The sequence below is a fragment of the Podarcis gaigeae genome (assembly GCF_964106915.1).
Source record: "Podarcis gaigeae genome assembly, chromosome: 18".
Lineage (NCBI taxonomy): Eukaryota > Metazoa > Chordata > Lepidosauria > Squamata > Lacertidae > Podarcis > Podarcis gaigeae.
In genome coordinates, this window is record NC_139696.1 from 3,722,609 (window position 1) to 3,748,723 (window position 26,115).

The window sequence follows — 26,115 nt, forward strand, 5'->3', positions numbered from 1 at the left end:
GAGCTGCAGAGACTCAGGTCTGAGAGAAGGAGAGACCTCAGTACTCGCAGGAGGAGTGCTCGCCTTCGGGTGAGACAGGGAGGTGAGTCACTGGGGGATCAGGACCGGCCGTTACCCCGTCAAAGATAAAAAGTTGCCGGACCCTGCCCCAGGTTGTGGGAGCAACATTGCTGCTTGCTGGAACCCTGTGCCTGACCTAGCCTGGTTTCGTGCCTTGGCCCTGTTGGACTGGCTCCTCGTAGAATCCTTGGATTCGGGACCGGACCTGGATCGCGTTGCTCAGGTTAACCCCCGGGCCCAGCACATTGTGGATCGGAAGGTCGGCGGTTCGAATCCCTGCGAGGGGGTGAGCGGGGGGCCTGTGGTTTCTCCTGCTTGCACTGCTGTGACATCAGAGCAGCTAAGCCAATAGGAGCCAAGGAAGCCATCTTTTTTTCCCCTCCCAACACAGGCCTGCTTGACATCACAGCAGCTAAGCTAGTAACAGTCAGAGAGGATGTAACAGCGCTTAACGCAGGCCTACTGTGGCGTCAGCTAAGCCAATAAAGGCTGGAGGGGTTGTGATTTCCCTTGCCGGTAGCCTGCTGTGACATCAGAGCAGCTAAGCCAATAACGGTTAAGAGAGGTGAAGACGAGGGTAACCGAAACCATCAAGGGATTTTCAGTTCAGGGAAGTGGCAGCGGTGGAGGAAGGCATAGTTGACAGCTATGCTGGGGGGGAGGCAGTGGGCAGACAGCATGGGGCCTGTGGGCGCCCAAGATGTGTAGCTTGGGCATGCTGAAGGCCCCACGGTGAGTGCCGCCTGCCATTTTGTCACCCCCCTTAGTGGGGACGCCCGGGGTGGCCCGCACCTACGGCACACCCCCTTGCTATGCCCCTGAGTGAAGGTTCGGGGGAAATGATATGAAATTATTCCTGGCGTGGAGGAAGCAGAACGCGAGAACTTGTGGATGCCCAACAACAACAACAACAATAATAATTTATTATTTGTACCCCGCCCATCTGGCCGGGTTTCCCCAGCCACTCTGGGCGGCTTCCACAAAGACCAAAAATACACTAAGATGTCACACATTAAAAACTTCCCTGAACAGGGCTGACTTCAGATGTCTTCTGAATGTCAGGAAGTTGTTTATCTCTTTGACATCTGATGGGAGGGCGTTCCACAGGGCGAGCGCCACCACCAAGAAGGCCCTCTGCCTGGTTCCCTGTAGCTTTGCTTCTCGCAATGAGGGAACCGCCAGAAGGCCCTCGGCGCTGGACCTCAGCGTCCGGGCAGAACGATGGGGGTGGAGACGCTCCTTCAGGTCTACTGGGCTGAGGCCGTTTATTGGAACATTGGAACTAAGCCGAACACTGAAAGATTCAAGGCAGAAACAAGGAAGTCCTTGTTCAGATTTCAACTACAGACCTCCCTGCCACAAGAGGCAGGCATGGCCACCCACTTTAAAAGCAAGTTAGGCAAAGATTTCAACGGCCACTGGGTCACGACGCTGGACTAGTTGGGCCTCCCCTTTGGCAGGGCTCTCGCGTGACGCAGGCCTTCTGTGACATCAGAGCAGCTAAGCCAATAGCAGCCGGAGAGGCGGTGTGTCTCTTTGCGTGTGTTGCGATTTCCCTCACCTCGAGAGGTCCACGCAGATCTCCATTTTGCAACCTCACAGCTTGGACCGGGCCCCCGGCAAGGAAAGAGATCGGGCCCCTTCGCGCTGTCAGTTTCAAGGTCAGCGCTGCGAATTCGGAAACTTAACATCACACGCTCCCGAGCCATCTCTTGAACCAGAAAGTTGTCTGCATTTCCCCCCTTGCTGCAATCAATAAAGAAATGTTAAAATAATAATAACATTATTAATTAAAATCCACGACCCCAAAGCACTTCATGATAGCAAGGCCCCTCTCTCTCCCTCGGTCCGGAAGCGGGCAGGCGGAATTTATCTTTCTCAATATTTTCCCCCTCTCCTGCTCCAAAGCATCTGTTTTTCAACTTCCTTAATTTGCTCCTTTTATCTATATTAAATTACCATTTTCTCTCGTCGCGCGCTGCCCGCTCCCCCCCTTCTCCCTGTGTAAAATGTCACTTGCAAAATAACTACATTTACTACGACACGCTCTCTCTCTCTCTCTGTCCCTCTCACTCTCTCTTTTTAATGTCGTTAGGGAAAGATTACACAGGAGTAAATAGTGAAACTCATCACGGCGAAAGCCGGTTAGAATTCATGTCATGTGGAACATTACAAATTATGTTTCTTTGAGGGCACTGTATTTAGCAGACATGAAAGAACGAACACTACCTCCTTCTGCAGCTTGCAAATTGGAATTCTATTAACCTTCCAGGAATCGAGATGAGAGTCCTGGCTATGCTCAACAGTTCTAGGTCAAGGTTAAACAACACTTTTGGGGGGCCACAAGAGGGTCACTTTTCGGCTTTTGAGATGTTCACTGCATAGGGGCTGGAGGAGGAGATTAGAGAGAGAGTCCTACTCAGAATTGGAGGACTGGGGCAGATGATGGACAGTGTCAGATTTAAGTAAAGGTAAAGGGACCCCTGACCATTAGGTCCAGTCGTGGCCAACTCTGGGGTTGCGGCGCTCATCTCGCTTTATCGACCGTACAGCTTCTGGGTCATGTGGCCAGCAGGACTAAGCCGCTTCTGGCGAGCCAGAGCAGTGCACGGAAACGCCGTTTGCCTTCCTGCCGGAGCGGTACCTATTTATCTACTTGCACTTTGACGTGCTTTCGAACTGCTAGGTTGGCAGGAGCTGGGACCGAGCGACGGGAGCTCACCCCGTCATTGCGGGGATTCGAACCACTGACCTTCTGATCGGCAAGTCCTAGGCTCTGTGGTTTAACCCACAGCGCCACCCGCTGATAGATTTACGTATAAACTAAACAAGCTATAGCTTAGGGCCCCACTCTCTTGGGGGCTCCCAAAAAAATTAAAGGGAGAAAAAAACATGGATGTACATTTCCAAAATATAAGATAAAAAACAAATAAAATAAAAGCCACATGCAGCAACCGTGTTTTGTGTTGTGTAGGCTCCTAGGATGTAAGTCATGGGCCCCGCCTGCTAGCCTGCTCCCTAAAATATCGCTGGTTTGCTCCTTTCTATATATAGGGTGCCTACATTCTGCATGGACTGGTTTCATGACAATATGTGCAAATGGCTTTAGATACCTATTAGGTCCATAAATGACCATATAGCTGTGGTCTAAAACCACTGAGCTTGCTGATCGGAAGGTTGGCGGTTCGAATCCCCGCAACGGGGTGGCTCCAAGACTTTGGCCACCTCATGAGAAGAGAAGACTCCCTGGAAAAGACCCTGATGTTGGGAAAGATGGAGGGCGCAAGGAGAAGGGGATGACAGAGGACGAGATGGTGGGACAGTGTTCTCGAAGCTACCAGCATGAGTTTGACCAAACCGCGGGAGGCAGTGGAAGACAGGAGGGCCTGGCGTGCTCTGGTCCAGGGGGTCACCAAGAGTCAGACACGACTGAACGACTCAACAACAACAACAACACCTCGCAGGGTTGTTGTAGGGGTTAAAAGAGGGGAACCATGTACACCCCCTGGGTCTCCTTGGAGGAACAAAGGGAGGGCATAAATGTAATACAATAAATTTAGGTTTGGCTGAGAGATAGTGACTGGTCCCCAGGATTTGAAGAAGGTCCCCGAGGGGCGTATAAAGCGGCTCGGAGGCCCGCATCCGGCCCCTGAGCCAGGGATCTCCCACCAGTGACTGATGCAGTTAAAACAAAAACCACCTTCATTCTTCCTGGCGGCTGGAACTCTGCACACCCTCAGAGGCACTCTGAGTTCGTCGACCAAAAGAACAAGAGACGGTTTCCTTGACAAGGAAGACATGGGTGTGTTTGTAAAAATTGCCTGTTCGTGTGCAGGGAGACCTGGATTCAATCTTGTTTGTTGACCCCCCCCCCCCGCCAGTCTAACAGCAATGTATAATTGGTTGGCCAATGTAACGTTGCCGGGGGGGGGGGGGCGCCGGGCTGGAATTAGGTTTGGAAATTAAGCCCGAAATTCCAAAAGAATAAAGGAATGCAACAGGGGGGAAATCCATTTATCCCTTTTTTCTTTTCTCTCTCTCCCTCTTATTTTAATGATATGCAGACTAAGGATCCGTGAGCTATTTGTGTTGGAAATGCGGGCTTGGCCCTCACGCCAGCTCCTCGCACCCAGAGCGCTTTCCAAAAGGAAGCCCGCCCCCAATTTAAATAAATCCGGCATATGGATAATCCTATTGCATGCTAATAGAGGAGATTTGGTGCTCAGCTCACCAGGCCTCCTGCAGTCTGAATGGTCAGGTTGCAGCAACCAGGACTTTTTAGTCCAGAGAAAAGGCAAGCGAGAGGCGACACAAGGGACGTTTTGCAAAATGCACGATGTGATGGGTGGAGGAAGTGAGCAGAGAAAAGCTCCCCCCCCCCATCTCTCGCAATACAGTGGTTGTTGTTGTTGTTTAGTCGTTTAGTCATGTCCGCCTCTTGGTGACCCCCTGGACCAGAGCACGCCAGGCCCTCCTGTCTTCCGCTGCCTCCCCCAGTTTGGTCAAACTCATGCTGGTAGCTTCCAGCTATCCAACCATCTCATCCTCCGTCGTCCCCTTCTCCTTGCGCCCTCCATCTTTCCCAACATCAGGGTCTTTTCCAGGGAGTCTTCTCTTCTCATAAAGTGGCCAAAGTCTTGGAGCCTCAGCTTCAGGATCTGTCCTTCCAGTGAGCACTCAGGGCTGATTTCCTTCAGAATGGAGAGGTTGGATCTTCTTGCAGTCCATGGGACTCTCAAGAGTCTCCTCCAGCACCAGAACTCAAAAGCATCCATTCTTTGGCGATCAGCCTTCTTTATAGTCCAGCTTTCACTTCCATACATCACTACTGGGAAAACCAGAACTTTTACTATACGAACCTTAATACAGTGGTACCTCAGGTTAAGTACTTAATTTGTTCCAGAGGTCCGTACTTAACCTGAAACTTTTCTTAACCTGAAGCACCACTTTAGCTAATGGGGCCTCCTGCTGCCGCGCTGCCAGGGCACGATTTCTGAAGCAAAGTTCTTAACCTGAAGCACTATTTCTGGGTTAGCGGAGTCTGTAACCCGAAGCGTATGTAACCTGAAGTGTATGTAACCTGAGGTACCACTGTACTAGAACTCGGGGAAAATCTGATGGTGTTGAGGGCTGGAAGATTCAGGGCAGCTAAAAAATAAAGGACTTCTTCATGTGGCACAGAGTTAAACTGTGGAACTCACCGCCACAGCAGGCGGCAACGGCCACCGACTTGAATCGCTTTAAAAGACGATTAGGCAATTCACAGGAGGAAGCTAGCAATGGCTATTAGCTATGATCAGAGGCAGAAAAAGTTCTAGAGCTTTTTGCTTTGGGGGGGGGGGCAAAGTCACTGAGCTTTCCTGCCCACAATTTCGCAAATTCGCAAAAGAAGGGAGTTTTTGAGCCCAAAGCAACTCTGCCATACGTCCAGATTTTCCTGGACCTTTTTTAAAAAGAGTGATTTCAGCCCAGACACTGTTTCAGACAGCAGTATTCTGGGAAATTCCAGGCGTATGGTAACCCTAACAAAAACAAGAACTTTTTTTGGGGGGGTGGAAGCAAAGTCCTTCGCGCACACAGCTTTCCAACCTCCAAAACAGTCCAGTGTGGTTGAAAGATGCCTGCAGGTCTGAGCACTGGTGAGAAAGGGCTTCGTGGAGAACGGTTCGGGGGTTTATTTGCGAAATATAATCCTGGGAGACACGGGTGGCGCTGTGGGTTAAACCACAGAGCCTAGGGCTTGCCGATCAGAAGGTTGGTGGTTTGAATCCCCGCGATGACGGGGTGAGCTCCCGTTGCTCGGTCCCTGCTCCTGCCCACCTAGCAGTTCGAAAGCACCTCAAAGTGCAAGTAGATAAATAGGCACCACTCCGGCGGGAAGGGAAACGGCGTTTCCGTGCGCTGCTCTGGTTCACCAGAAGCGGCTTAGTCCTGCTGGCCACATGACCCGGAAGCTGTACGCCGGCTCCCTTGGCCAGTAAAGCGAGATGAGCGCCACAACCCCAGAGTCGGCCACGACTGGACCTAATGGTCAGGGGTCCCTTATTATCCTGGGAGAGGGTTTCGGGAATCGCTGCCTGTTTTGGTTCCCCCTTTTTTTAAAGGTTTCTCGGTGCACTCGGGCCTCGCTCCGGGAGACGGCTGCCCCCCTCTCCCCGTGGTGGGATATGCAGATGGAGGGGGTGTGGCTATGCAAACAAGGGCATTCTCCGCTCTTCAATGGCTCCCCCATTGAGGAGACCTCTCTCCCCAGCCGACAAAAGGTGACATCAGCGCTCCATTGTCGGGTTTTCTTGTCCGGGAGACAATATCGCTCCTCTGAGCCCCCCCGGGGTTGGGAGCGTGTAGATGAGAAGCGATGGGAAGAGAGGGAGGCGGGGAGGGGAATTAAAATGAAGCCCTCGACATTGTTGCCATCAATATCTCAGCAAGCCTCTGGGAACAATATTGAAATCCCCTGGGAACAGGGCTGCCAGGGAATGTCAGTTCCGCAGAAGCCAGCCCTCTGTTCAGAAACGAGGTCTTTCCCTGACATCCTTTAAGGACGCAGCTATTTCCATTTATTCAGAATACTCTTTACACCCTGCCGTCATCCCCCTGAGGAGATCGGGCCGACACGCATTTAAATCAAAAAAGTGGTTTTTAAAACCCGAGCAAGCGAAGCGTAGCACCATGGACAGAATCTCCCGGAGATCTTAAGAACTTTTTGAACTACCCTGAGCCTGGCGCTGCCGCATAAATCCCTGTTCTGCATCTGCAAGAAACCGACGTAAGCTTTGGAACTCCCTGCCACTTGACCCGGGCCAGGAACCTTCGATGAAGTCTTTCGCACCTGCTAAAAACATTTTTTGTTTCGACAAAATGCCAGCGTGTTTTTAGTTTACGGCTGGCTTTAATTCTTTGAATATTTAAACACACACGCACGTACAGTGGTACCTCGGGTTAAGTACTTAATTTGTTCCAGAGGTCCGTACTTAACCCGAAACTGTTCTTAACCTGAAGCACCACTTTAGCTAATGGGGCCTCCTGCTGCTGCCGCACCGCCGGAGCACAATTTCTGTTCTCATCCTGAAGCAAAGTTCTTAACCTGAAGCACTATTTCTGTGTTAGCGGAGTCTGTAACCTGAAGCGTATGTAACCTGAAGCGTATGTAATCTGAAGCGTATGTAACCCGAGGCACCACTGTATTCTTTTGTTTTATTCTTTTTTAAACTTTATTGCAAAACAATTTACATATAAAATACAAAGAGAATACCTCAATGACAACTAAACATTAACTAACAACACATCGTCTAACATCTCACAGACTTTTGACTTCCGATTCACCTCATTGTGCTTTCTACATATTCTTAACCTTTACGTATTTCCTGTTATATCTGTTACATACCCAGAAAATTTCCTGCATTTATAGTTTCCCTAATATTCAAGATTCAATCGAGACCTGTCGGGAGATGTGCATTTTCAAAATATTGTTTTAGATATTCTTTAAATGTTATCCACTCTTTACACACTTTCTGGTTTGAGTTTCCTCTTGCTCTCCGAATCATTTTCGCAAGTTCCAAGTATTCTATCATCTTCACCTACCAGTCAAGCTTTGTAGCAATTGAGTCACCTCTCCAGTTTTTTGCTACTGAAATTCTAGCCGCCATAGTTGCATACATAAAGATGGTTCTAAAGGGTTTTTTTATTATTATTTCAGTGGGCATAAAGGCTTCTGGGGTTTTTTGGAAGGAGAATTTAAAGATCTTTTTGAGTTTGTTGTATATTATATCCCAGAATTCTTGTATCCTCACACAGTCCCACCACATGTGCAAGAAAGTAAGGTAAAGGGACCCCTGACCATGAGGTCCAGTCGTGACCGACTCTGGGGTTGCGGCGCTCATCTCGCTTTATTGGCCAAGGGAGCCGGCGTACAGCTTCCGGGTCATGTGGCCAGCAGGACTAAGCCGCTTCTGGCGAACCAGAGCAGCGCACGGAAACGCCGTTTACCTTCCCGCTGGAGTGGTACCTATTTATCTACTTGCACTTTGAGGTGCTTTCGAACTGCTAGGTTGGCAGGAGCAGGGACCGAGCAACGGGAGCTCACTCCGTCGCGGGGATTCGAACCGCTGACCTTCTGATCGGCAAGTCCTAGGCTCTGTGGCTTAACCCACAGCGCCACCCACGTCCCTTGTGCATGAAAGTACCTTCCCCATTTCTTTATGTTTTATTCTTAGGGGAAACTGCTTTGACTTCTTCCTTTCCTTTTACAATCAAGTGGTATGTAATTTAAAACAAAAACAAGGAACCGCACGAGAGTCTCCGAGACACAAAATAGATGCATCTCTTCTCCTTTTACTCATGGATGTGTTTTCTGGGCAGGGTATGAACTTCAGACAAGTTTTGCCAGAGCTCAGCTGTGGGAACACATCAAGATCCTTTTGCTAAAGCTCCAAACCTGATTTTTTTAGTTTTTGGATTCGTAATAATGGCACTCGGAGACCTTGGGCAGCGGACAGGGTGCCAGCGCCCCGAGGGGTCCCAAAACAGAGGGGTACCCCCCCACAATTCCTCTGGCCTTGCCATGCCCCAGGGCATTGTGGGAAATAAATGGCTACCCCACATTCCTCGGAAGGGATTTGTGCCCGGCCTTCTCAAACCAGGGTAAAAGGTAAAGGGACCCCTGACCATTAGGTCCAGTCGTGGCCGACTCTGGGGTTGCGGCGCTCATCTCGCTTTACTGGCCAAGGGAGCCGGCGTACAGTTTCCAGGTCATGTGGCCAGCAGGACTAAGCTGCTTCTGGCGAACCAGAGCAGCGCACGGAAACACCGTTTACCTTCCCGTCGGAGCGGTACCTATTTATCTACTTGCACTGGTGTGCTTTCAAACTGCTAGGTTGGCAGGAGCAGGGATTCAAACCGCTGACCTTCTGATCAGCAAGTCCTAGGCTCTGTGGTTTAACCCACAACACCACCCACGTCCCCTCAAACCAGGGAGCCAGCCCTAAAAAGAGAATAACGACAGGGTGCAAAATGGTGTCCACACTCATATTTCAGCACCGCCATTTCTATTTTCTCATAATTCCTCATCACGACGGAGGGAACATTTCTCCCCATCCCTTCCCAGCGTCCAAGTGGGGCCACGAGCTTTTTAAAAAGGGGGACCTGCCATTCCTCACCCCGCCCCAAACTGCCCCAGATGGACACAGCATCTGTGGGGATTTTGGAGGGACAAAAATGCCAAATTGGTTTCCCACAGCATTCCCTCTTTGTCCAGCTCCACTGCAAAAAATAAAGTCCCCAAAGTAGCAAAAAGCTCAGATATGAAAACAAATAGGACTTTAGCCAACACATATCAAAACACACACCCATTTTTTTATTTAAAATTTTGCTCCATTAAAAAAAACAACCATCAGTAACGACAAAGTAGATAGTGCTTGTGTTGAAAAAACAGCTGTGCGGTTTCTGAAAGAATCGTAATATATATTTTTATTGCTTCCTGGCTACTTTTTTTGCATCAAACGTCACCCCGTTTCCCCCCTTCCAAACACATGTGATTTTAGCAGGTAGAGAGGCGGGGGAATGGCAGGCGATTCCTGCATTTTCCTGGTTCAGAAAATCCACACTCTGTGTTAATTCCTGGACGAAGATATGGGTTGTGAACGAAGAGGCGGTTTAGAAACTTGAAAACGTTGTCCAGAAAGCACAAAACCTACATGTTGTTTGCTTTGGTTGAAAATATTATCTTGTCCTTTTTATATAAAAAAAAATTGAGAACCCCACCCAAACACTTAACGTGTATATCTGTAAATAGAAAGATATCGCAAAAATCCAAACGCTATCCAAACCTCGCAGCATATATATCCTTTCAAAGGCTCCCCCTTTTGAATTCCCAGCTCACTTGTTTTCGTCCTCCTGGTTGCAAGAGGTGGATAAGTTATTTGATCAAATCAAGTCTTCATTGTTTTCAGCAAGGACCAGCATTTAAGAAACGAAAACATTTTTGGTTAGACGAGCCTGGCCAAATGTTAAGTCAATGTGAGTTTTAATCTGTTTTTTTTTTTAAAGCTTATTGTTCTTTCAACCTCGAGAATTGTTGTTTTATATTTTTTTGTAAACCGCTTTGGAGTTTGTCTGTATTTTTACAATCCAGAGCAGCATATTCCTGCACTGTGGAGGGCTGGGTCCCTCCCAACTCTGCGATTTTATGATTCTAGTTAAGTTTCAAATAAAACCCAGAACCACGTCGAACACATTATCCAATGAAATAAAATAAAGCAGGACAGAGCGGATTTAAATTAAGAGTTTTTGAGTCCCGTCGTGAACTCCAAGAAGGAAGCTTTCAAGATACGCGAGGTCAGGTTCCTGGTGGGTTTTGCTAATGCAGTTCTTCGCAATATACAGGTGAAACTCGAAAAATTAGAATATCGTGGGAAAGTTCGTTGATTTCAGGAATTCAACTTGAATTGTGAAACCATGAGATCAACTCATGACATGCAAAGCGAGATGTGCTTCTACTTCTCAGAGGTCCAATCTTGCTCGATTTGCAATCCTTGTTTTGCTGATTTCCTTGAATATTCTAATTTTCTAAGATGGTTAATTTGGGGTTTTCACCAGCTGTACGCCATGATCATGGCAATGATCACAAATCAAGGCTTGACATATCTCACTTTGCATGTCACGAGTCTGTCTCATATATTAGTTTCACCTTTCCAGTTGAATTCCTGAAATCAACGAACTTTTCCAGGATATTCTAATTTTTCGAGTTTCACCTGTAGAACAAATCAAGGATTGACATATCTCGCTTTGCATGTCACGAGTCTATATCATATATTAGTTTCACCTTTCCAGTTGAATTCCTGAAATCAAGGAACTTTCCCACGATATTCTAATTTTTCGAGTTTCACCTGTAACTATTTTAAAAATCTGATTCTTCATTTCTTTAACGCCTCTCCATTCAGAAGGAGCGTTAAGGATAGGACAAGAGATGCAGATGAGCTGAGGCCAACGCTTGAATCTACAGTTCCCCGGATAAGCGATGCTCTTAAATCGGTGTCTGACCGTGGTGTTAACACGAATTTTCGGTGACCCTTCCGAGCAAAGGCCTTTTCTTCAAACAGGATGTCCCCTGCCTGGCTCCCGAGTCGGGACTGTCAAGGCCGATCCGTTTCAGGGACAGATGGAAAATCCACCTTGTCAAGTCACGGCCTCCCTAAAAGTGCTTTTCAAATGCACCTTTTCTTTCCGCCCCTCAGCCGAACTGCCCATCCTAATCCGGTCCAATTTCATGCCTCGGAGTGTTCCCACCCACCACCCCGAGCTTTTAATTGCAAACTTTTTGCTCTTTCTCTCAAACCCACCCAGCCTCCTCCTCCTCTTCGCCCGCCTCTCCCGACTTATCGGAAGCGTATCATTTGCCTTGTCAGGTTTTTATTGGGGGAAATCCGAACATGTCCAAGGATGTCCGGCGCAGAAAAGCGCCCCGCTTGGGGGTCGGACAACTTTTGACATCAGTTTGATCAAAGATGCGGTATTAAAAGCGGGAGCTTTTGTGAGTGGGGTTCGCCCCCCCTCCCCAAATCGCCTGGCTAAAGAAACGGAGGAAGCATCTCAGAGATGGTTAAGCTTCTTAGCAGGGGCTGGGCAACATCTGTGGGTCAAACGGCAATCGGCGCAAGGTCTTTCCCATGGGGGGGGACACATCTGGTAGGGCGCTGTGAGAGTAGGATGCTGGACTCAGCCTCAGCCCAGAAGCCAAGCTCTTCCGATGCTCCTATGTAGGAAAGGATATATTGGCAATGCCAGATTTACATACAGTGGTACCTCGGGTTAAGAATATTAATTCATTCCAGAGGTCCGTTCTTAACCTGAAACTGTTCTTAACCTGAAGCACCACTTTAGCTAATGGGGCCTTCCACTGCTGCCGCGCGATTTCTGTTCTCATCCTGAAGCAAAGTTCTTAACCCGAGGTACTATTTCTGGGTTAGCGAAGTCTGTAACCTGAAGTGTATGTAACCTGAGGTACCACTGTATAAGCTAAACAAGCTATAGCTTAGGGCCCCACTCTCTTCGGCCCCCCCAAAAAAAATTAAAGGAAAAGAAACTGGATGTACATTTCCAAAACAGAAGATAAAAAACAAATAAAATAAAACCTACATCCAGCAACAGTGTTTTGTGTTGTGTAGGCTCCTGTGATGTAAGTCATGGCCCCCGCCTGCTAGCCTGCTCCCTAAAATATCACTGGTTTGCTCATTTCCATATACAGTGGTACCTCAGGTTACATACGCTTCAGGTTACATACGCTTCAGGTTACAGACTCCGCTAACCCAAAAATAGTGCTTCAGGTTAAGAACTTTGCTTTAGGATGAGAACAGAAATTGTGTTCCTGCGGCGCGGCAGCAGCAGGAGGCCCCATTAGCTAAAGTGGTGCTTCAGGTTAAGAACAGTTTCAGGTTAAGAACGGACCTCCGGAACGAATTAAGTACTTAACCCGAAGTACCACTGTATAGGGTGCCTACATTCTGCATGGACTGGTTGCATGGGAGCATGTGCAAAAGGCTTGAGATATCTATTAGGTCCATAAATAACCATATAGCACATATTCAGCACACACAAAAAGTGACAATTTGTTGTTGACAAAGGACAGCTGGACATATTAAAGGCCCCATTACCTTTAGTAGCTATGGGCCTCATCAAACCTAAATCCAGCCCTGGGGGGGTGGGATTTGAACCCCGGACTCCGAAGTCTTAGTCTGGCACTTTAACCACTACATCGCGCCAATACACGTTGACAATGAATGAGTCTTGTCGCAGCCACACTAAACAACTGAGTTCTTAAAGATGCAGTGTGGATATTATGTGGCACCTTTGGGGATGTGGGTGGTGCTGTGGTCTAAACCACTGAGCCTAGGACTTGCCGATCAGAAGGTCGGCGGTTCGAATCCCCGCAATGACGGGGTGAGCTCCCGCTGCTCTGTCCCAGCTCCTGCCAACCTAGCAGTTCGAAAGCACGCCAGTGCTAGTAGATCAGTAGGTACCACTGTGGCAGGAAGGTAAAGAGTGTTTCTGTGCGCTCTGGTTTCCATCACGGTGTCCCGTTGCACCAGAAGCGGTTTAGTCCTGCTGGTCACATGACCCAGGAAGCTGTCTGCGGACAAACGCCGGCTCCCTTGGCCTGAAAGCAGAGATCAGCACCACAACCCCATAATCACCTTTGACCGGATTTAACCATTCAGGGTTACCCATGTGGCATCTGCAGAACTGCCAGTTCCACCAATCAGGGATACCAGGGTTCAAGAGTCCCCTAAGTTTTTCAGAGCTTTGCACATCGATAGGTAAAGGTAAAGGGACCCCTGACCATTAGGTCCAGTCGTGACCGACTGGGGTTGCGGCACTCATCTCGCTTTATTGGCCGAGGGAGCCGGCGTGCAGCTTCCGGGTCATGTGGCCAGCAGGACTAAGCCGCTGCTGGCGAAACCAGAGCAGCGCACGGAAATGCCATTTATCTTCCCGCCAGAGTGGTACCTATTTATCTACTTGCGCTTTGATGTGCTTTCGAACTGCTAGGTTGGCAGGAGCAGGGACCGAGCAACGGGAGCTCACCCCGTCGTGGGGATTCGAACCGCCAACCTTCTGATCAGCAAGTCCTAGGCTCTGTGGTTTAACCCACAGTGCCACCCACATCCCTTTTGCACATCAATGCAAGGATCTTGAACACAACTCGGTAGTAGGTGGAGTCTGGCTCCTGCATTTTCCACCAGCCAGGGCGTCTGAACCAGGGCCTCTGTCGGAGACAGCCCTACACGAATCGCCCAGCGAGGGCAGCTGGCCCTGAAACACAGGTTATTTGAGCAAAATGAAAAAGAGTGCGGAAGGGAAACAATTGACCCCATTGCACTGTTTGTGCTCATGGTGCAAAATTCAGTAAGGAAGCCAACCCCTGATAATGTTGGTGTCATTTTGGGCAATAGGATTCTGAAACGGAGCAGGGATTTGTGAACAGTGGCTTCAGAAACAACCCTATAAATTTGCCCTTTTTGGAAATGTGTAAAATTGAAACTTTATGTAGGACACATATGGCGGTTTTTTTGGTGACGGCGTTCTGTCTCTCCTCTCCCTTTTTGTCTCTTGCAGCTGCGACGCCTCCGAACTTGGTCGACAAGCCCTGCTTAAAGCTGAAGGTTTACGTCCGGCCAACAAGTAAGTGGTGTCTCAGGACACCGGAAAGATCCTCTGCAGGTTCCAGGGTAACATTTCGGCAAATCCCAGGGTGCAAATCTGCACACAAACACATACCCATCTGGGATTCGCGATTCAGGGATCGGGTCTCTGCGAATCCCAGCCAGGGCAGGATTCGTGGCTCAGGAACCATATCGAAATACATTCTGAAACTCGCCATTTGAGAGAAAACACTTTTCAGAGCGCATGTGTTTTTTTGGGGGGGTGGGCGATGCAGTTAAGAAATGCAGGGTTTCGTCAATTATTATTTTCTTCCCTCCCTGCGACAAGCCAAGTTACAAGGAACCAGGCAGAGGGCCTTCTCGGTAGTGGCAGCCGCCCTGTGGAACGCCCTCCCATCAGATGTCAAAGAGAAAAACAACTACCAGACTTTTAGAAGACATCTGAAGGCAGCCCTGTTTAGGGAAGCTTTTAATGTTTAATAGGTTATTGTATTTTAATATTCTGTTGGAAGCCGCCCAGAGTGGGTGGGGTTTAAATTATAGTTGTTGTTGCTGTTGTTATTATTATTATTATTATTATTAACTTTATATACCATCTCTCTCTGCTGGTGGAGCTGTGAAGCAGACAAGAAACTCACTCAGCAAAGCTCTCCCCTATGTTTGCAGAGGACTTGGGTCTTTGGGCGGCCGTCAGACCTGAGCACTTTCTGAGAATTGTAGAGCTGGAAGGGACCTCTTGAGTCATCTAGTCCAACCCCCTTGCAATGCAGGAATCTCAGCTAAAGCATCCACGACAGAGGGCCATCCAACCTCTGCTTAAAATCCACCAGGGAAGGAGAGCCCACAACCTCCCGAGGGAGAACGTTCCATTAGTTCTTACTGTCAGAAAGTTATTCCTGATGTTTAGTCGGAAAGTCCTTTGTCGTAACTTGAATCCATCGGTTCAGATCTTTTCCCTCAGGGCAAAACAAGTTTCTCCATCTTCCACGTGACAGCCTATTGGAAGATGGCCGTCATATCCCCTCTCAGTCTCTAAAGATACCCAGCTCCTTCGACCGTTCTTCATCAGGCTTGGCTTCCAGACCCTTGATCATCTTGGTCACCCTCCTCTGCACACCTTCCAAGCTTGTCAATCTCCTCCTTAAATTGTGGCACCCAGAAGTGGGAACAGGACTCCAGGTATGGTCTGAGGAAGGCAGAATAGAGTGGGACTATGACTTCCCTTAGGGACGCGGGTGGCGCTGTGGGTTAAACCACAGAGCCTAGGACTTGCCAGCCAGAAGGTGGGCGGTTCGAATCCCCGCAATGATGGGGTGAGGCTCCCGTTGCTCGGTCCCAGCTCCTGCCAACCTAGCAGTTCGAAAGCACGTCAAAGTGCAAGTAGATAAATAGGTACCACTCCAGCGGGAAGCTAAACGGCATTTCCATGCACTGCTCTGGTTCGCCAGAAGCGGCTTAGTCCTGCTGGCCACATGACCTGGAAGCTGTACGTCGACTCCCTCGGCCAGTAAAGCGAGATGAGTGCCGCAACCCCAGAGTCGGCAACAACTGGACCTAATGGTCAGGGGTCCCTTTACGTTTACCTATGACTTCCCTTGATCTAGACACTAGATTTCTGTTTGATGCAGCCTAGAACAGCGTTAGCCTTTTTTGCTGCTGCATCACATGGCTGACTCGCACTGTATCCACTGAATATCTGGTCTGGTTTTTGCTGTTGTTGCTGTAAAGTGGTCCCTTGGTTCTCATGCTTAATTCGTTCCAGAAGTCCATTCCAAAACCAAAGCGTTCCAAAACCAAGGCTTGCTTTCCCATAGAAAGCAATGCAAAACGGATTAACCCGTTCCAGACTTTGAAAAACAATCCCTGAAACAGCAGTTGAACAGGAATTTTATTATCTATTGAGACCGTTGATCCATAAAATGAAAGCAATGATCAATGCACTATACTATAAAATAAGTAAGACAGTGTTGTAGATTTAAAAGATAAAAATAATTACCTGCGCTGATGATCGTCACAAAAACAAATGAACCGAAAAAGCCACAAAAACTCAAAATAAATGACAAAAAACAAAAGCGCCAAACTTAATCTGTTCCGCAAGCCCGTTTGACTTCCGAAATGATCGAAAACCAAGTCTTGGCTTCTAATAGGTGCAGGCGCCCTGGAAACAATAGCCGACAGCCGCATTGGATGCTCAGCTTCCAAAAAACGTTCGAAAACCGGAACACCTACTTCTGGGTTTTCGGCATTTGGGAACCAAGGCATTTGAGAACCAAGGCGTTTGAGAACCAAGGCATTTGGGAACCAAAGCATTTGAGAACCAAGGTCCCACTGTATGTTCATAGTAATGGCAACAATGCAAAACCTTTTCCAGGGAAACTGGAAGAAGAAACCTTTCCTTCCGCATGTTTTCCCCGTGAGATCAAATCAGTGAAAGGTCTATTAGACCCCGACCCCATCTGCACCGACCTTCACCCCACTCTTTCTAAACCCACTTCAACTGCTGGCTTTCTTGGCGGTGGGTGAAATGCCAGGCTCAGGGGGTGCTTTTGGCCCAAGAAAATAGCACTCAGATCTCCGACAAATTATCTTCGGTTCTGCTCTGGGGCTGGGAGAAAGAGGGAAATAAAATAAATCTAGATTGATGCCTGCTTGGTACATAACCCCACAGGGCTGCTTTTGTTTTCGCAGAGGGGGGAAAAAAGAGAGCAAATTATTTTAGGGTTTTTTGTTTTTTTCTTCCCTCTTTTCTTTTTCGTTAAAAAGGCCAGCCTCCCGCTCTCCGTACAGGGGAGTCCCCCCCTCACTTCCCCCGAATCAAATAGGCGCAGCTGTTATGGAGAAAAAAGAAAACACAAATTAATAATTTTCTCCTCCTGTTAACGTATAATTAGTATTTGGCCACAGTTCTTCCCAGGGAGCAGGTAGAAAAAGAGTGAGAAATGTCAGAGTCTAAAGGGATATTGTAAGGGCTTGTTTTTCCCTTTCCTTGATTCATGTGTGTATGTGTGTGTGATGGAGGCAGCTTTTAAAGAAAACAAGAACGCTTTGCTAATGAAAGAATAAATGGCTTTTTTAAAAAAAAATATTTTAAAACCCGGGTGGTTATGGGCTGTTAGGCCTGTCAGTTTCTCGTTTATTTCCCCACCCTTGAATTTCAGTCACCACATCAGTTTGTGAATTTTCCCCCCCACCACTCTAAAAAGCCAGTGTTTTCTGCAAATTTATCCTAACTACATCTAATTGCATGCAGTTTCACTAATTGGCACATTGTTGCAAAGCGGTTTTCTGATGGCTGTGCTGACTGAGGCTGATGGGGCTGTAGTCCCAAAAATCCGGAGGGCACCAGATTCAGAGAGGCTGAGATATGGGGTTGCCGCTTTAGGGAACCAAATGTCCTATAGGACTTGTAATGGTTCTAGGGGTTGCTCGTGCGTAAGTCGCCGCCACTCCTGGCTAGGTTGCCTGGTTAAACCTTTTCTGTCTGGACAGCCCTTCACTTCGTGGCTGTTTCAGTCACTGGCAGAATCCGTCAGTGGGCGTTTCTTGAACCTCTTCCAGCAAAGAAGTTCTTTGACGCCTAGTCTCCTCCTACTCTCCCTGCGCGGAAGTCTTCTGCGCAGGGAGGGTGTGGGCAGCGGAGGACCCGTGCTCTCCCCACTGGTCTCCGGTGAAGAGTCCTGGAGCCCCCTCGCCGATTCCCCCTTCTGCCCCCCTTTATCCCTGGTGTTACGCTGATTTCCTTCCCCAGCCAATGAGCTGCCTCTCTCCCTGCTGGGCCCTTCTCCAGCATCGCTTGGGAGCCTTGCCTCCGCCTCTGGCTCCGATGGCAGTTCCCTGACAGGACTCAAATCCATCTGGGCATAAGCTGCAATGATCTTAGTGGGACATACCTTGGTGTAGACCTGCGTAGGACCTGACTAAGGCTGCTGCCTGGAACCCATTTACGAAGGAATACATCCCATTGGAAGTTGATGATGATGATATTTATACCCCTCCCATCTGGCTGGGTTTCCCCAGCCACTCTGGGTAGCTTCCAACAGAACACCAAAAGCAGAATAAAACATCAGTCATTAAAAGCTTCCCTAAACAGGGCTGCCTTCAGATGTCTTCTAAAGGTCAGATCATTGTTTATTTCCTTGACATCTGACAGGAGGGCGTTCCAAAGGGCAGGTGCCACCACCGAGAAGGCCCTCTGCCTGGTTCTCTGTAACCTCACTTCTCACAGGGTGGGAACTGCCAGAAGGCCCTCAGAGCTGGACCTCAGTGTCCGGGCTGGACGATGGAGGTGGAGATGCTCCTTCAGGGATACTGGGCCATTTAGGGCTTTAAAGGTCAGCACCAACACTTTGAATTGTGCTCAGAAATGTACTGGGAGCCAATGGAGGTCTTTCAGGACCGGTGTTATGTGGTCTCGGCGGCCGCTCCCAGTCCCCAGTCTAGTAGGCGCATTCTGGATTAGTTGTGGTTTCCGGGTCACCTTCAAAGGCAGCCCCACATAGAGCACATTGCAGTAGTCCAAGCGGGAGATAACCAGAGCATGCACCACTCTGGCCAGACAGTCTGCGGACGGGGAGGGTCTCATCCTGCATACCAGATGGAGCTGCCCTGGACACAGAATTGACCTGCAGCTCCATGGACAGCTGTGAGTCCAGAATGACCCCCAGGCTGCGCACCTGGTCCTTCAGGGGCACAGTCACCCCATTCAGGACCAGGGAGTCCTCCACACCCGCCCACCTCCTGTCCCCCCAAAACAGTCCTTCTGTCTTGTCAGGATTCAACCTTAATCTGTTAGCCGCCATCCATCCTCCAACCACCTCCAGACACTCACACAGGGCCTTCATTGCATAGCTTCGCAGCGGTCTGTCTTGTTTGCTGAAGGTCCCAGGTTCATAGAGTCAAATCGAGTTGAAAGGGACCCTGAGGGTCATCCAGCCCAACCCCCCTGGAATGCAGGAATCTTTCACCCAATGTGGGACTTGAACCCGCAACCCGGAGATTAAAAGCCTGGTGAGGATGCCAGCAAGCTGGTAGAGCGACCAAGATTATCAAGGGCCTGGAAACCAAGCCGTATGAGGGACGGTCGAAAGAGCTGAGTGTGTTTAGCCTGGAAAAGAGAAGACTGGAAGAAATTTAAAGACTATTTACAGAAATATTGCAAAATTAATGAATGTTAGAATGATGTCGGATAGAAATTAAGTGGTTTCCAGCTGTAATGCTTTAAGAGAATATGGAGAGAGAAAAAGGTTTAGAAATAGGTTAAAATTTATTGATAAGGATTTGCTGAACTAACAATTTGAGTTGGAATACAAAAAAGGGAGGTCTGGGAAATAAGTTGATGAAAAATAAGTAATGGAAACTTTATGTGTTTTTAAATATTTTTATTTTTGTTAATTTTTTTCCTTTTTTCTTTTTTCTCTTTATTGTATTACTATTGAAAACTTTAATAAATATTCTTTTTAAAAAAGGAGACTAAGAGGAGCTATGATAGCCATCTTCTGATATCTTAAGGGCTGTCACAGGGACGATGGACGGGGCTTGCTTTCCCCTACTCTGGAGGGGCTGGACTCGGACCAAGAGCTGTTGAGCTCCCTTCAAACTCTACATTTCTCTCATTCTATGCTCTACCAACGGAGCTATTTATGCTCCTGCATATCCTTCCCTCTTCTGTGATTATGACAAGCATTTTCCTCATAATAATCCTGCACAGTGAAGGGGGAGGCAGCGGTGGAGCCGAACGCAGAACACAAAGGGGGATTGGCATCTGTGGATATTGTTGTTCCTTCCTTCCCCTCCTCCCCTGGCTATGATCCTGCAAAAACCATCCTTAATCCCGTCGTAAACTTTAAAAGACGAGACAAGCCGGGGGAACGGCGTTCGCAGTAATTTAGCCGACGCTCTTCTGCGCCGCCAGCTGACGAGGGCCGTTTTCCAGGCAGGATTATCGGACGGGCGACAAGCAGCCGCCTTTTGACCCCTCGGCCGAAGGCAGGGCCAATAATAATAATAATAATAATAATAATTTCTTTATACCCTGCCCATCTGGCTGAGCTTCCCCAGCCACTCTGGGCGGCTTCCAATCAAATGTTAAAAACAATACAGCGTTAAATATTAAAAACTTCCCAAAACAGGGATGCCTTCAGATGTCTTTTAAAAAGAAGATAGCTGCTTATTTCCTTCACATCTGAAGGGAGGGCGTTCCACAGGGCGGGCGCCACTACCGAGAAGGCCCTCTGTCTGGTTCCCTGTAACCTCACTTCTCGCAATGAAGGAACCGCCAGAAGGCCCTCGGACCTGGATCTCAGTGTCCGGGCTGAACAATGGGGGTGGAGACGCTCCTTCAGGTATACAGGACCGAGGCTGTTTAGGGCTTTCAAGGTGAGCACCAACACTTTGAATTGTGCTCAGAAACATACTGGGAGCCAATGCAGATCTCTCAGGACCGGTGTTATGTGGTCCCAGCAGCCACTCCCAGTCACCAGTCTGGCTGCCACATTCTGGATTAATTGCAGTTTCCAGGTCACCTTCAAAGGTAGCCCCAGGTAGAGCGCATTGTAGTAGTCCAAGCGGGAGATAACCAGAGCATGCACCACTCTGGCCAGACAGTCCGCGGGCAGGGAAGGTCTCATCCTGCGTACCAGATGGAGCTGCCCTGAACACAGAATTAACCTGCGCCTCCATGGACAGCTGTGAGTCCAAAATGACCCCCAGGCTGCGCACCTGGTCCTTCAGAGGCACAGTTACCCCATTCAGGACCAGGGAATCCTCCACCCCCGCCCGCCCCCTGTCCCCCCAAAACAGTACTTCTGTCTTGTCAGGATTCAACCTCAATCTGTTAGCCGCAAGGCCACCAGCCCCCAAGAGGCATCCTTGGCACTGGAAGATCTTGGCAAAGCTCCGCAGGCTGGCTGGGGTCCAGTGAGCAAAAAAATAAATAAAAATGCCTCCCATTTATTTTGAAATGGACTCTTGCCTGCGAGAGGCAGCTAGAGGGCGGCTTGTGAGCTTGTCGACACGCAGCCCTTTCCCTCTGGGTCCTGACCCTCTTCCTTTCTGCACACCCACACTGCCCACGAGAGAAAGCTGGCAACCTGGGCGGCTGGGCTGAGGCCAGGAAACAGCGAGATGAAGACAGAGCTGGGTTGCAGAAATGCACCTTCCAGCGAGGAGCCCGGCTGCTGGGTGAGGCCAAAGGGAGACCCCTCTAGTCCAGCGTTCTGTTCTCGCAGTTGCTGGCCGAATGCCCTGAGCGCAACAGGATGTCTTCCCTCCTTCGGGAATCTCTCCAGCAAGTACCATATTTTTCGCTCTATAAGACGCACCAGACCACAAGACGCACCTAGTTTTTGGAGGAGGAAAACAAGAAAAAAAATATTCTGAATCTCAGAAGCCAGAAGAGCAAGAGGGATCGCTGCGCAGTGAAAGCAGCAATCCCTCTTGCTGTTCTGGCTTCTGGGATAGCTGCGCAGCCTGCATTCGCTCCATAAGACGCACACACATTACCCCTTACTTTTAGGAAGGGAAAAGTGAGTCTTATAGAGCAAAAAATACGGTAGTATTCAGAAGCATCGCTGCCTCCCAAAAGCGCCACGCAAAAGGAAGTCCTTCTTTGCAGGGCGCACTGTTAAACTATGGATTTTCCTCCCACATCAGGCAGGGAGCGCCACAAACAGTGATCTGAGGCCCTTCTTCATGTGCCTCCTCCATAATAATAATAATAATAATATTTATACCCCGCCCATCCGGCTGGGTTTCCCTAGCCACTCTGGGCGGCTCCCGACAGAATATTAAAAACACAATAAAACATCAAAAACACAATAAAACATTAAAAACTTCCCTAAACAGGACTGCTTTGAGATGTCTTCTAAATGTCAGATAGTTGTTTATTTCCTTGACATCGGATGGGAGGGCGCCACCACCAAGAAGGCCCTCCGCCTGGTTCCCTGTAACCTCACTTCTCGCATGGAGGGAACTGCCGGAAAACTCCCAGAGATGGACCCCGGTGTCCGGGCTGGACAATGGGGGTGGAGACACTCCTTCAGGGATACTGGGCCATTTAGGGCTTTCAAGGTCAGCACCAACACTTTGAATTGTGCTCAGAGACGTAATGGGAACCAATGTAGGTCTTTCCGGGCTGGTGTTATATGGTCTTGGTGGCCACTCCCAGTCACCAGGGGCGTAGGAAGGGGGGGTGCAATTTGATCAAATCAAATGAAAAAAATTGACAATAAAAATACATATCTATCGATAAGTCTTACTTAATATACTTCAAACCAATACCAGTGTTTTTTGTACATTATATCATCCGTCTTGGGTTGAATCCCTTTCCAAGTTATTGTATTGTTGACTTGCTTCCACCTCATTATGGTTTTCTCTGTTGAAGTTTTGACCCTCTTGGTTTCTCATTTTCCCGGTTAATCATGCCATCTCTGCTTAGTCCAGTAGTTTCATCTGCCAGTCCACCTTCATCTTGTCACCTTTCCAACACTGGGTGAGCAACATCCTTGCAGCTGTTACGTAGCGTACATAAACAGTCTTTTCAGTTCTTTCGGTATCTCTGCACCTACAGTTCCTAACAAAAAGCCTTCTGGGTTTTTTTTAACAAAGGTTATTTTAAACATTTTTTTAAACTCATTATCTATCATCTCCCAGAATTCCTTTACAGTTCCACCACATGTGGAGAAAGGTGCCTTCCTTCTCCTTACATTTCCAACCATCATTTGACCTTGCTCTGAACATTTTCGCTTATTTGCTGGGAGTCAAATACCCAGCGGTACATCGTTCATTCCCTCTTCCCCTTCTTATACCCCCTCTTTTGTTTCCTCGCAGACGATTCTCTCTACGAGTCCCCAGAACCGATATTCACCAGCAATAACTCCTGCCACAGCTTCCGGGTCCCCGAGACTTTCTTCGTGGTGGTGGTGGTCCCGGTTTTCTGGACTATCCTGACTTCCTAGCCCTGCTAGGTGAGGACAGAAGAGGAAGAAAACTGGAGCTCTTTTCAGCAGCCGCTGGGGGGAAAAAACGAGGGGGGGGAAGGATTGAAAGAGAGAGAGAGAGAGAGGGCGTGAACGAAGAATGAAGAGAGAACTCGCGGCGATGACTTTGTTCAGTTTTGTGTGGGGAGGGAAGGGTGTGTAGTCAATGGATCTCTGAACTGCGGTCTCAGCCACAGACGAGCTTGCGGATCGGGGCAGCCAGGTGGACGGACCCTGCCTCCATTTCCCAGGTCAAGCCACTGTTACGGTTCACAACCGGACCCCCGCTGCACCCCATCAGATCTGGGGCGGCGGAAGGATCAGTGAGAGAGCTGGACAGAGAAGGCAAGAGACCGGTTTCTGAAAACCTGCGGCGGGAGGCAAGCAGGTTCTGTGCTTCCAAGATGCTCTGTGGACCATTTTCTTCTGGCCGGGATACAACCCCATTGGGGGGGGGGGGTTCCTGTTTTCCCTCCCCCACCCCCATCCCATGGGGTTTTGCTTTTCAAAATTTCTAGACCAAATATACTCTCCTTCCTTGTACACCCCTCTTTTTCCTCCCAGCTTTGGTTTTTTTGTGCCGGTCTTTTTTCTGCAACAGGAACCGAAAGAGACATCGCAGTGAGGAGCAGTTGCCTCACCTAATGCCCTTCTGTTTTTCCCTCTTCCTCTCTGTGTCCCCTTGGACAAAGGCGGGCAGCCCGTTCCACCGCGGTGGCCAAATACCCTGACTCGCAAAACTCACACACCAGGCAGCTAGGATTGGGGGGCCTAGGAGCCAAAGGGGACCACCAGCCCCCCAAACCACACAGAGGACTAGGATCCTGCTCTGCCCAAATCAGCCTTTGATTTAGACCCACTCCCCCCCCCCTGTTTCTGTTAACTATTGTTGGTGCAGCGGACCCACTGCCATCCGGACTCAGCAGGTAAAACCAACGCCTCGCATGTTGCGTAAGACGTCGCCGGTCTACGGGAGAGGAGATGTTCTGCCCGTCGCTCCAAAGAGGAGGACTCTGGACTTGACACGATGGCTGGGCAAGGGGTTTCTCGCGCCGTGGGAGGGTTTTGCTTTTAAACCCCGCGAGGAGTTGGGGGAAGGTAGGGAGTGCATGGTACGGCCAACTACGTATGGCACAACTGAGTGAGCGATGGAGGTTGTCTTGTCTGTGTGTCCATCCCCACCCCAAACAGGCTGCTTGGGGCATCATCTGCAAGCATTTGACAACAGACACCAGGGTCACAGAGAGCCCAACTCTAAGCAGTGGGGTGTTTGGGGTCGGCAGGCCTGCTCCCTGCACTCGCCTGCATCGTCCAGCGAAAATTGCCCATGGCCCTCTGGTCAAAATCCCCCAGAGGGAGGACCACGCTCCAACGGTGGGCATCCAATGTGGATTTGAGTAAGAACCACCCCCCAAAATTGAGCCCAGCTGGTGTCAAGAGCAGCCCTGAAGGCACTTAGGAAAGGAAGTCTACACGGTCAAACCTTGGTTCCCGAACGGCTCCGTTTCGGAATGTTTCGGCTCCCGAACGCTGAAAACCTGGAAGTACCATATTTTTCGCTCTATAAGACGCACCAGACCACAAGATGCACCTAGTTTTGGGAGGAGGAAAACAAGAAAAAAAATATTCTGAATCTCAGAAGCCAGAAAAGCAAGAGGGATCGCTGCGCAGCGAAAGCAGCAATCCCTCTTGCTGTTCTGGCTTCTGGGATAGCTGCACAGCCTCCATTCGCTCCATAAGACGCACACACATTTCCCCTTACTTTTTAGGAGGGGAAAAGTGAGTCTTATAGAGCGAAAAATATGGTAAATGCTCCCTTTTTCAGAAACTGAATGTCCGACGCGGCTTCCGTTTGAGTGCAGGAAGCTCTTGCAACCAATCTGGCCTCGGTTGTCAAACGGGCTTCCAGAACAGACTACGTCTGACAACGGAGGTTTGACTGTATTGGGTTTTAAAGACATAAAATTGGGTTTATATAGGAGAGTTAAAGCTAGGAAGCAAGAAGTACCCAACGCCAACTGTTAATTCAAACATCACTCCAAAAAGAGTAAAAGTGGTCCCATTGGTAAAGGAGAAAAGGGGTTATTTATTTATGGTTCCTTCCTATTTACAAGAACAGTTTCGGGACTCTAAGCCAACCCAGTGCCTTGTCTCATGCAGGAGGGTGAGAAAGGAAGATTTGTAGCTTGGCAGGGAACCACGTTCGGCTTCCAAAAATCGTTCGAAATCCAGAACACTTACCGTATTTTTTGCTCTATACGACTCACTTTTTCCCTCCTAAAAAGTAAGGGGAAATGTGTGTGCGTCTTATGGAGCGAGTGCAGGCTGCGCAGCTATCCCAGAAGCCAGAACAGCAAGAGGGATTGCTGCTTTCACTGCGCAGCGATCCCACTTGCTGTTCTGGCTTCCTAGATTCAGAATATTTTTTTCTTGTTTTCCTCCTCCAAAAACTAGGTGCATCTTATGGTCTGGTGCGTCTTATAGAGCGAAAAATACGGTACTTCCAGGTTTTCGGCATTTGAGAACCGGGGGGGGGGGTATATGTAGGTACATACACACACACAAACATATATAGTGTCCCTTAAGGCAAAATTCAAACAACAACAAAACACAGTCACAAACAATAAAAGCCCTGGAACGATTGCTGCAGTTCAAATTGGTGCTAAATTTCTGCAGTCAGTAAAGGATGGCTGGATAATGTTGACATCTATACCTTGTGAGTCTCTTAACTGTAGATCGGGGTGGCCAGCTCCCCAAAGACTGTGATCTAGTCACAGAGTTAAAAACTGGCAGTGATCTACCCCCTTTTGGGGGGTTCAGGTCAAAGTTGTTGTTGAGTTTTCCTTAGGACGGAGGAAGGCCCATTTCCCTGGGGTTCAGGTCAAACTTGTTGAGCCTTTTTTAGGGGAGCCAAAGAGGTT

At 48.9% G+C, this 26,115-nt stretch overlaps 1 protein-coding gene across 3 annotated transcripts in view; it reads left to right on the forward strand.

Annotated features, from left to right (window-relative positions):
- The window catches only part of EFNA2 (ephrin A2), a 264,065-nt gene extending 238,636 nt beyond the window's left edge, over positions 1–25,429 (forward strand). For all 3 annotated transcript variants that reach the window (XM_083720796.1, XM_083720797.1, XM_083720795.1), the window contains exons 4-5: positions 14,173–14,238; positions 23,046–25,429. In XM_083720796.1, coding sequence (XP_083576922.1) covers positions 14,173–14,238; positions 23,046–23,173 — 194 coding nt within the window. In that variant the 3' untranslated portion in view covers positions 23,174–25,429. The remainder of the gene's footprint in view (positions 1–14,172; positions 14,239–23,045) is intronic.
- The last annotated feature ends 686 nt before the right edge of the window (positions 25,430–26,115 follow it).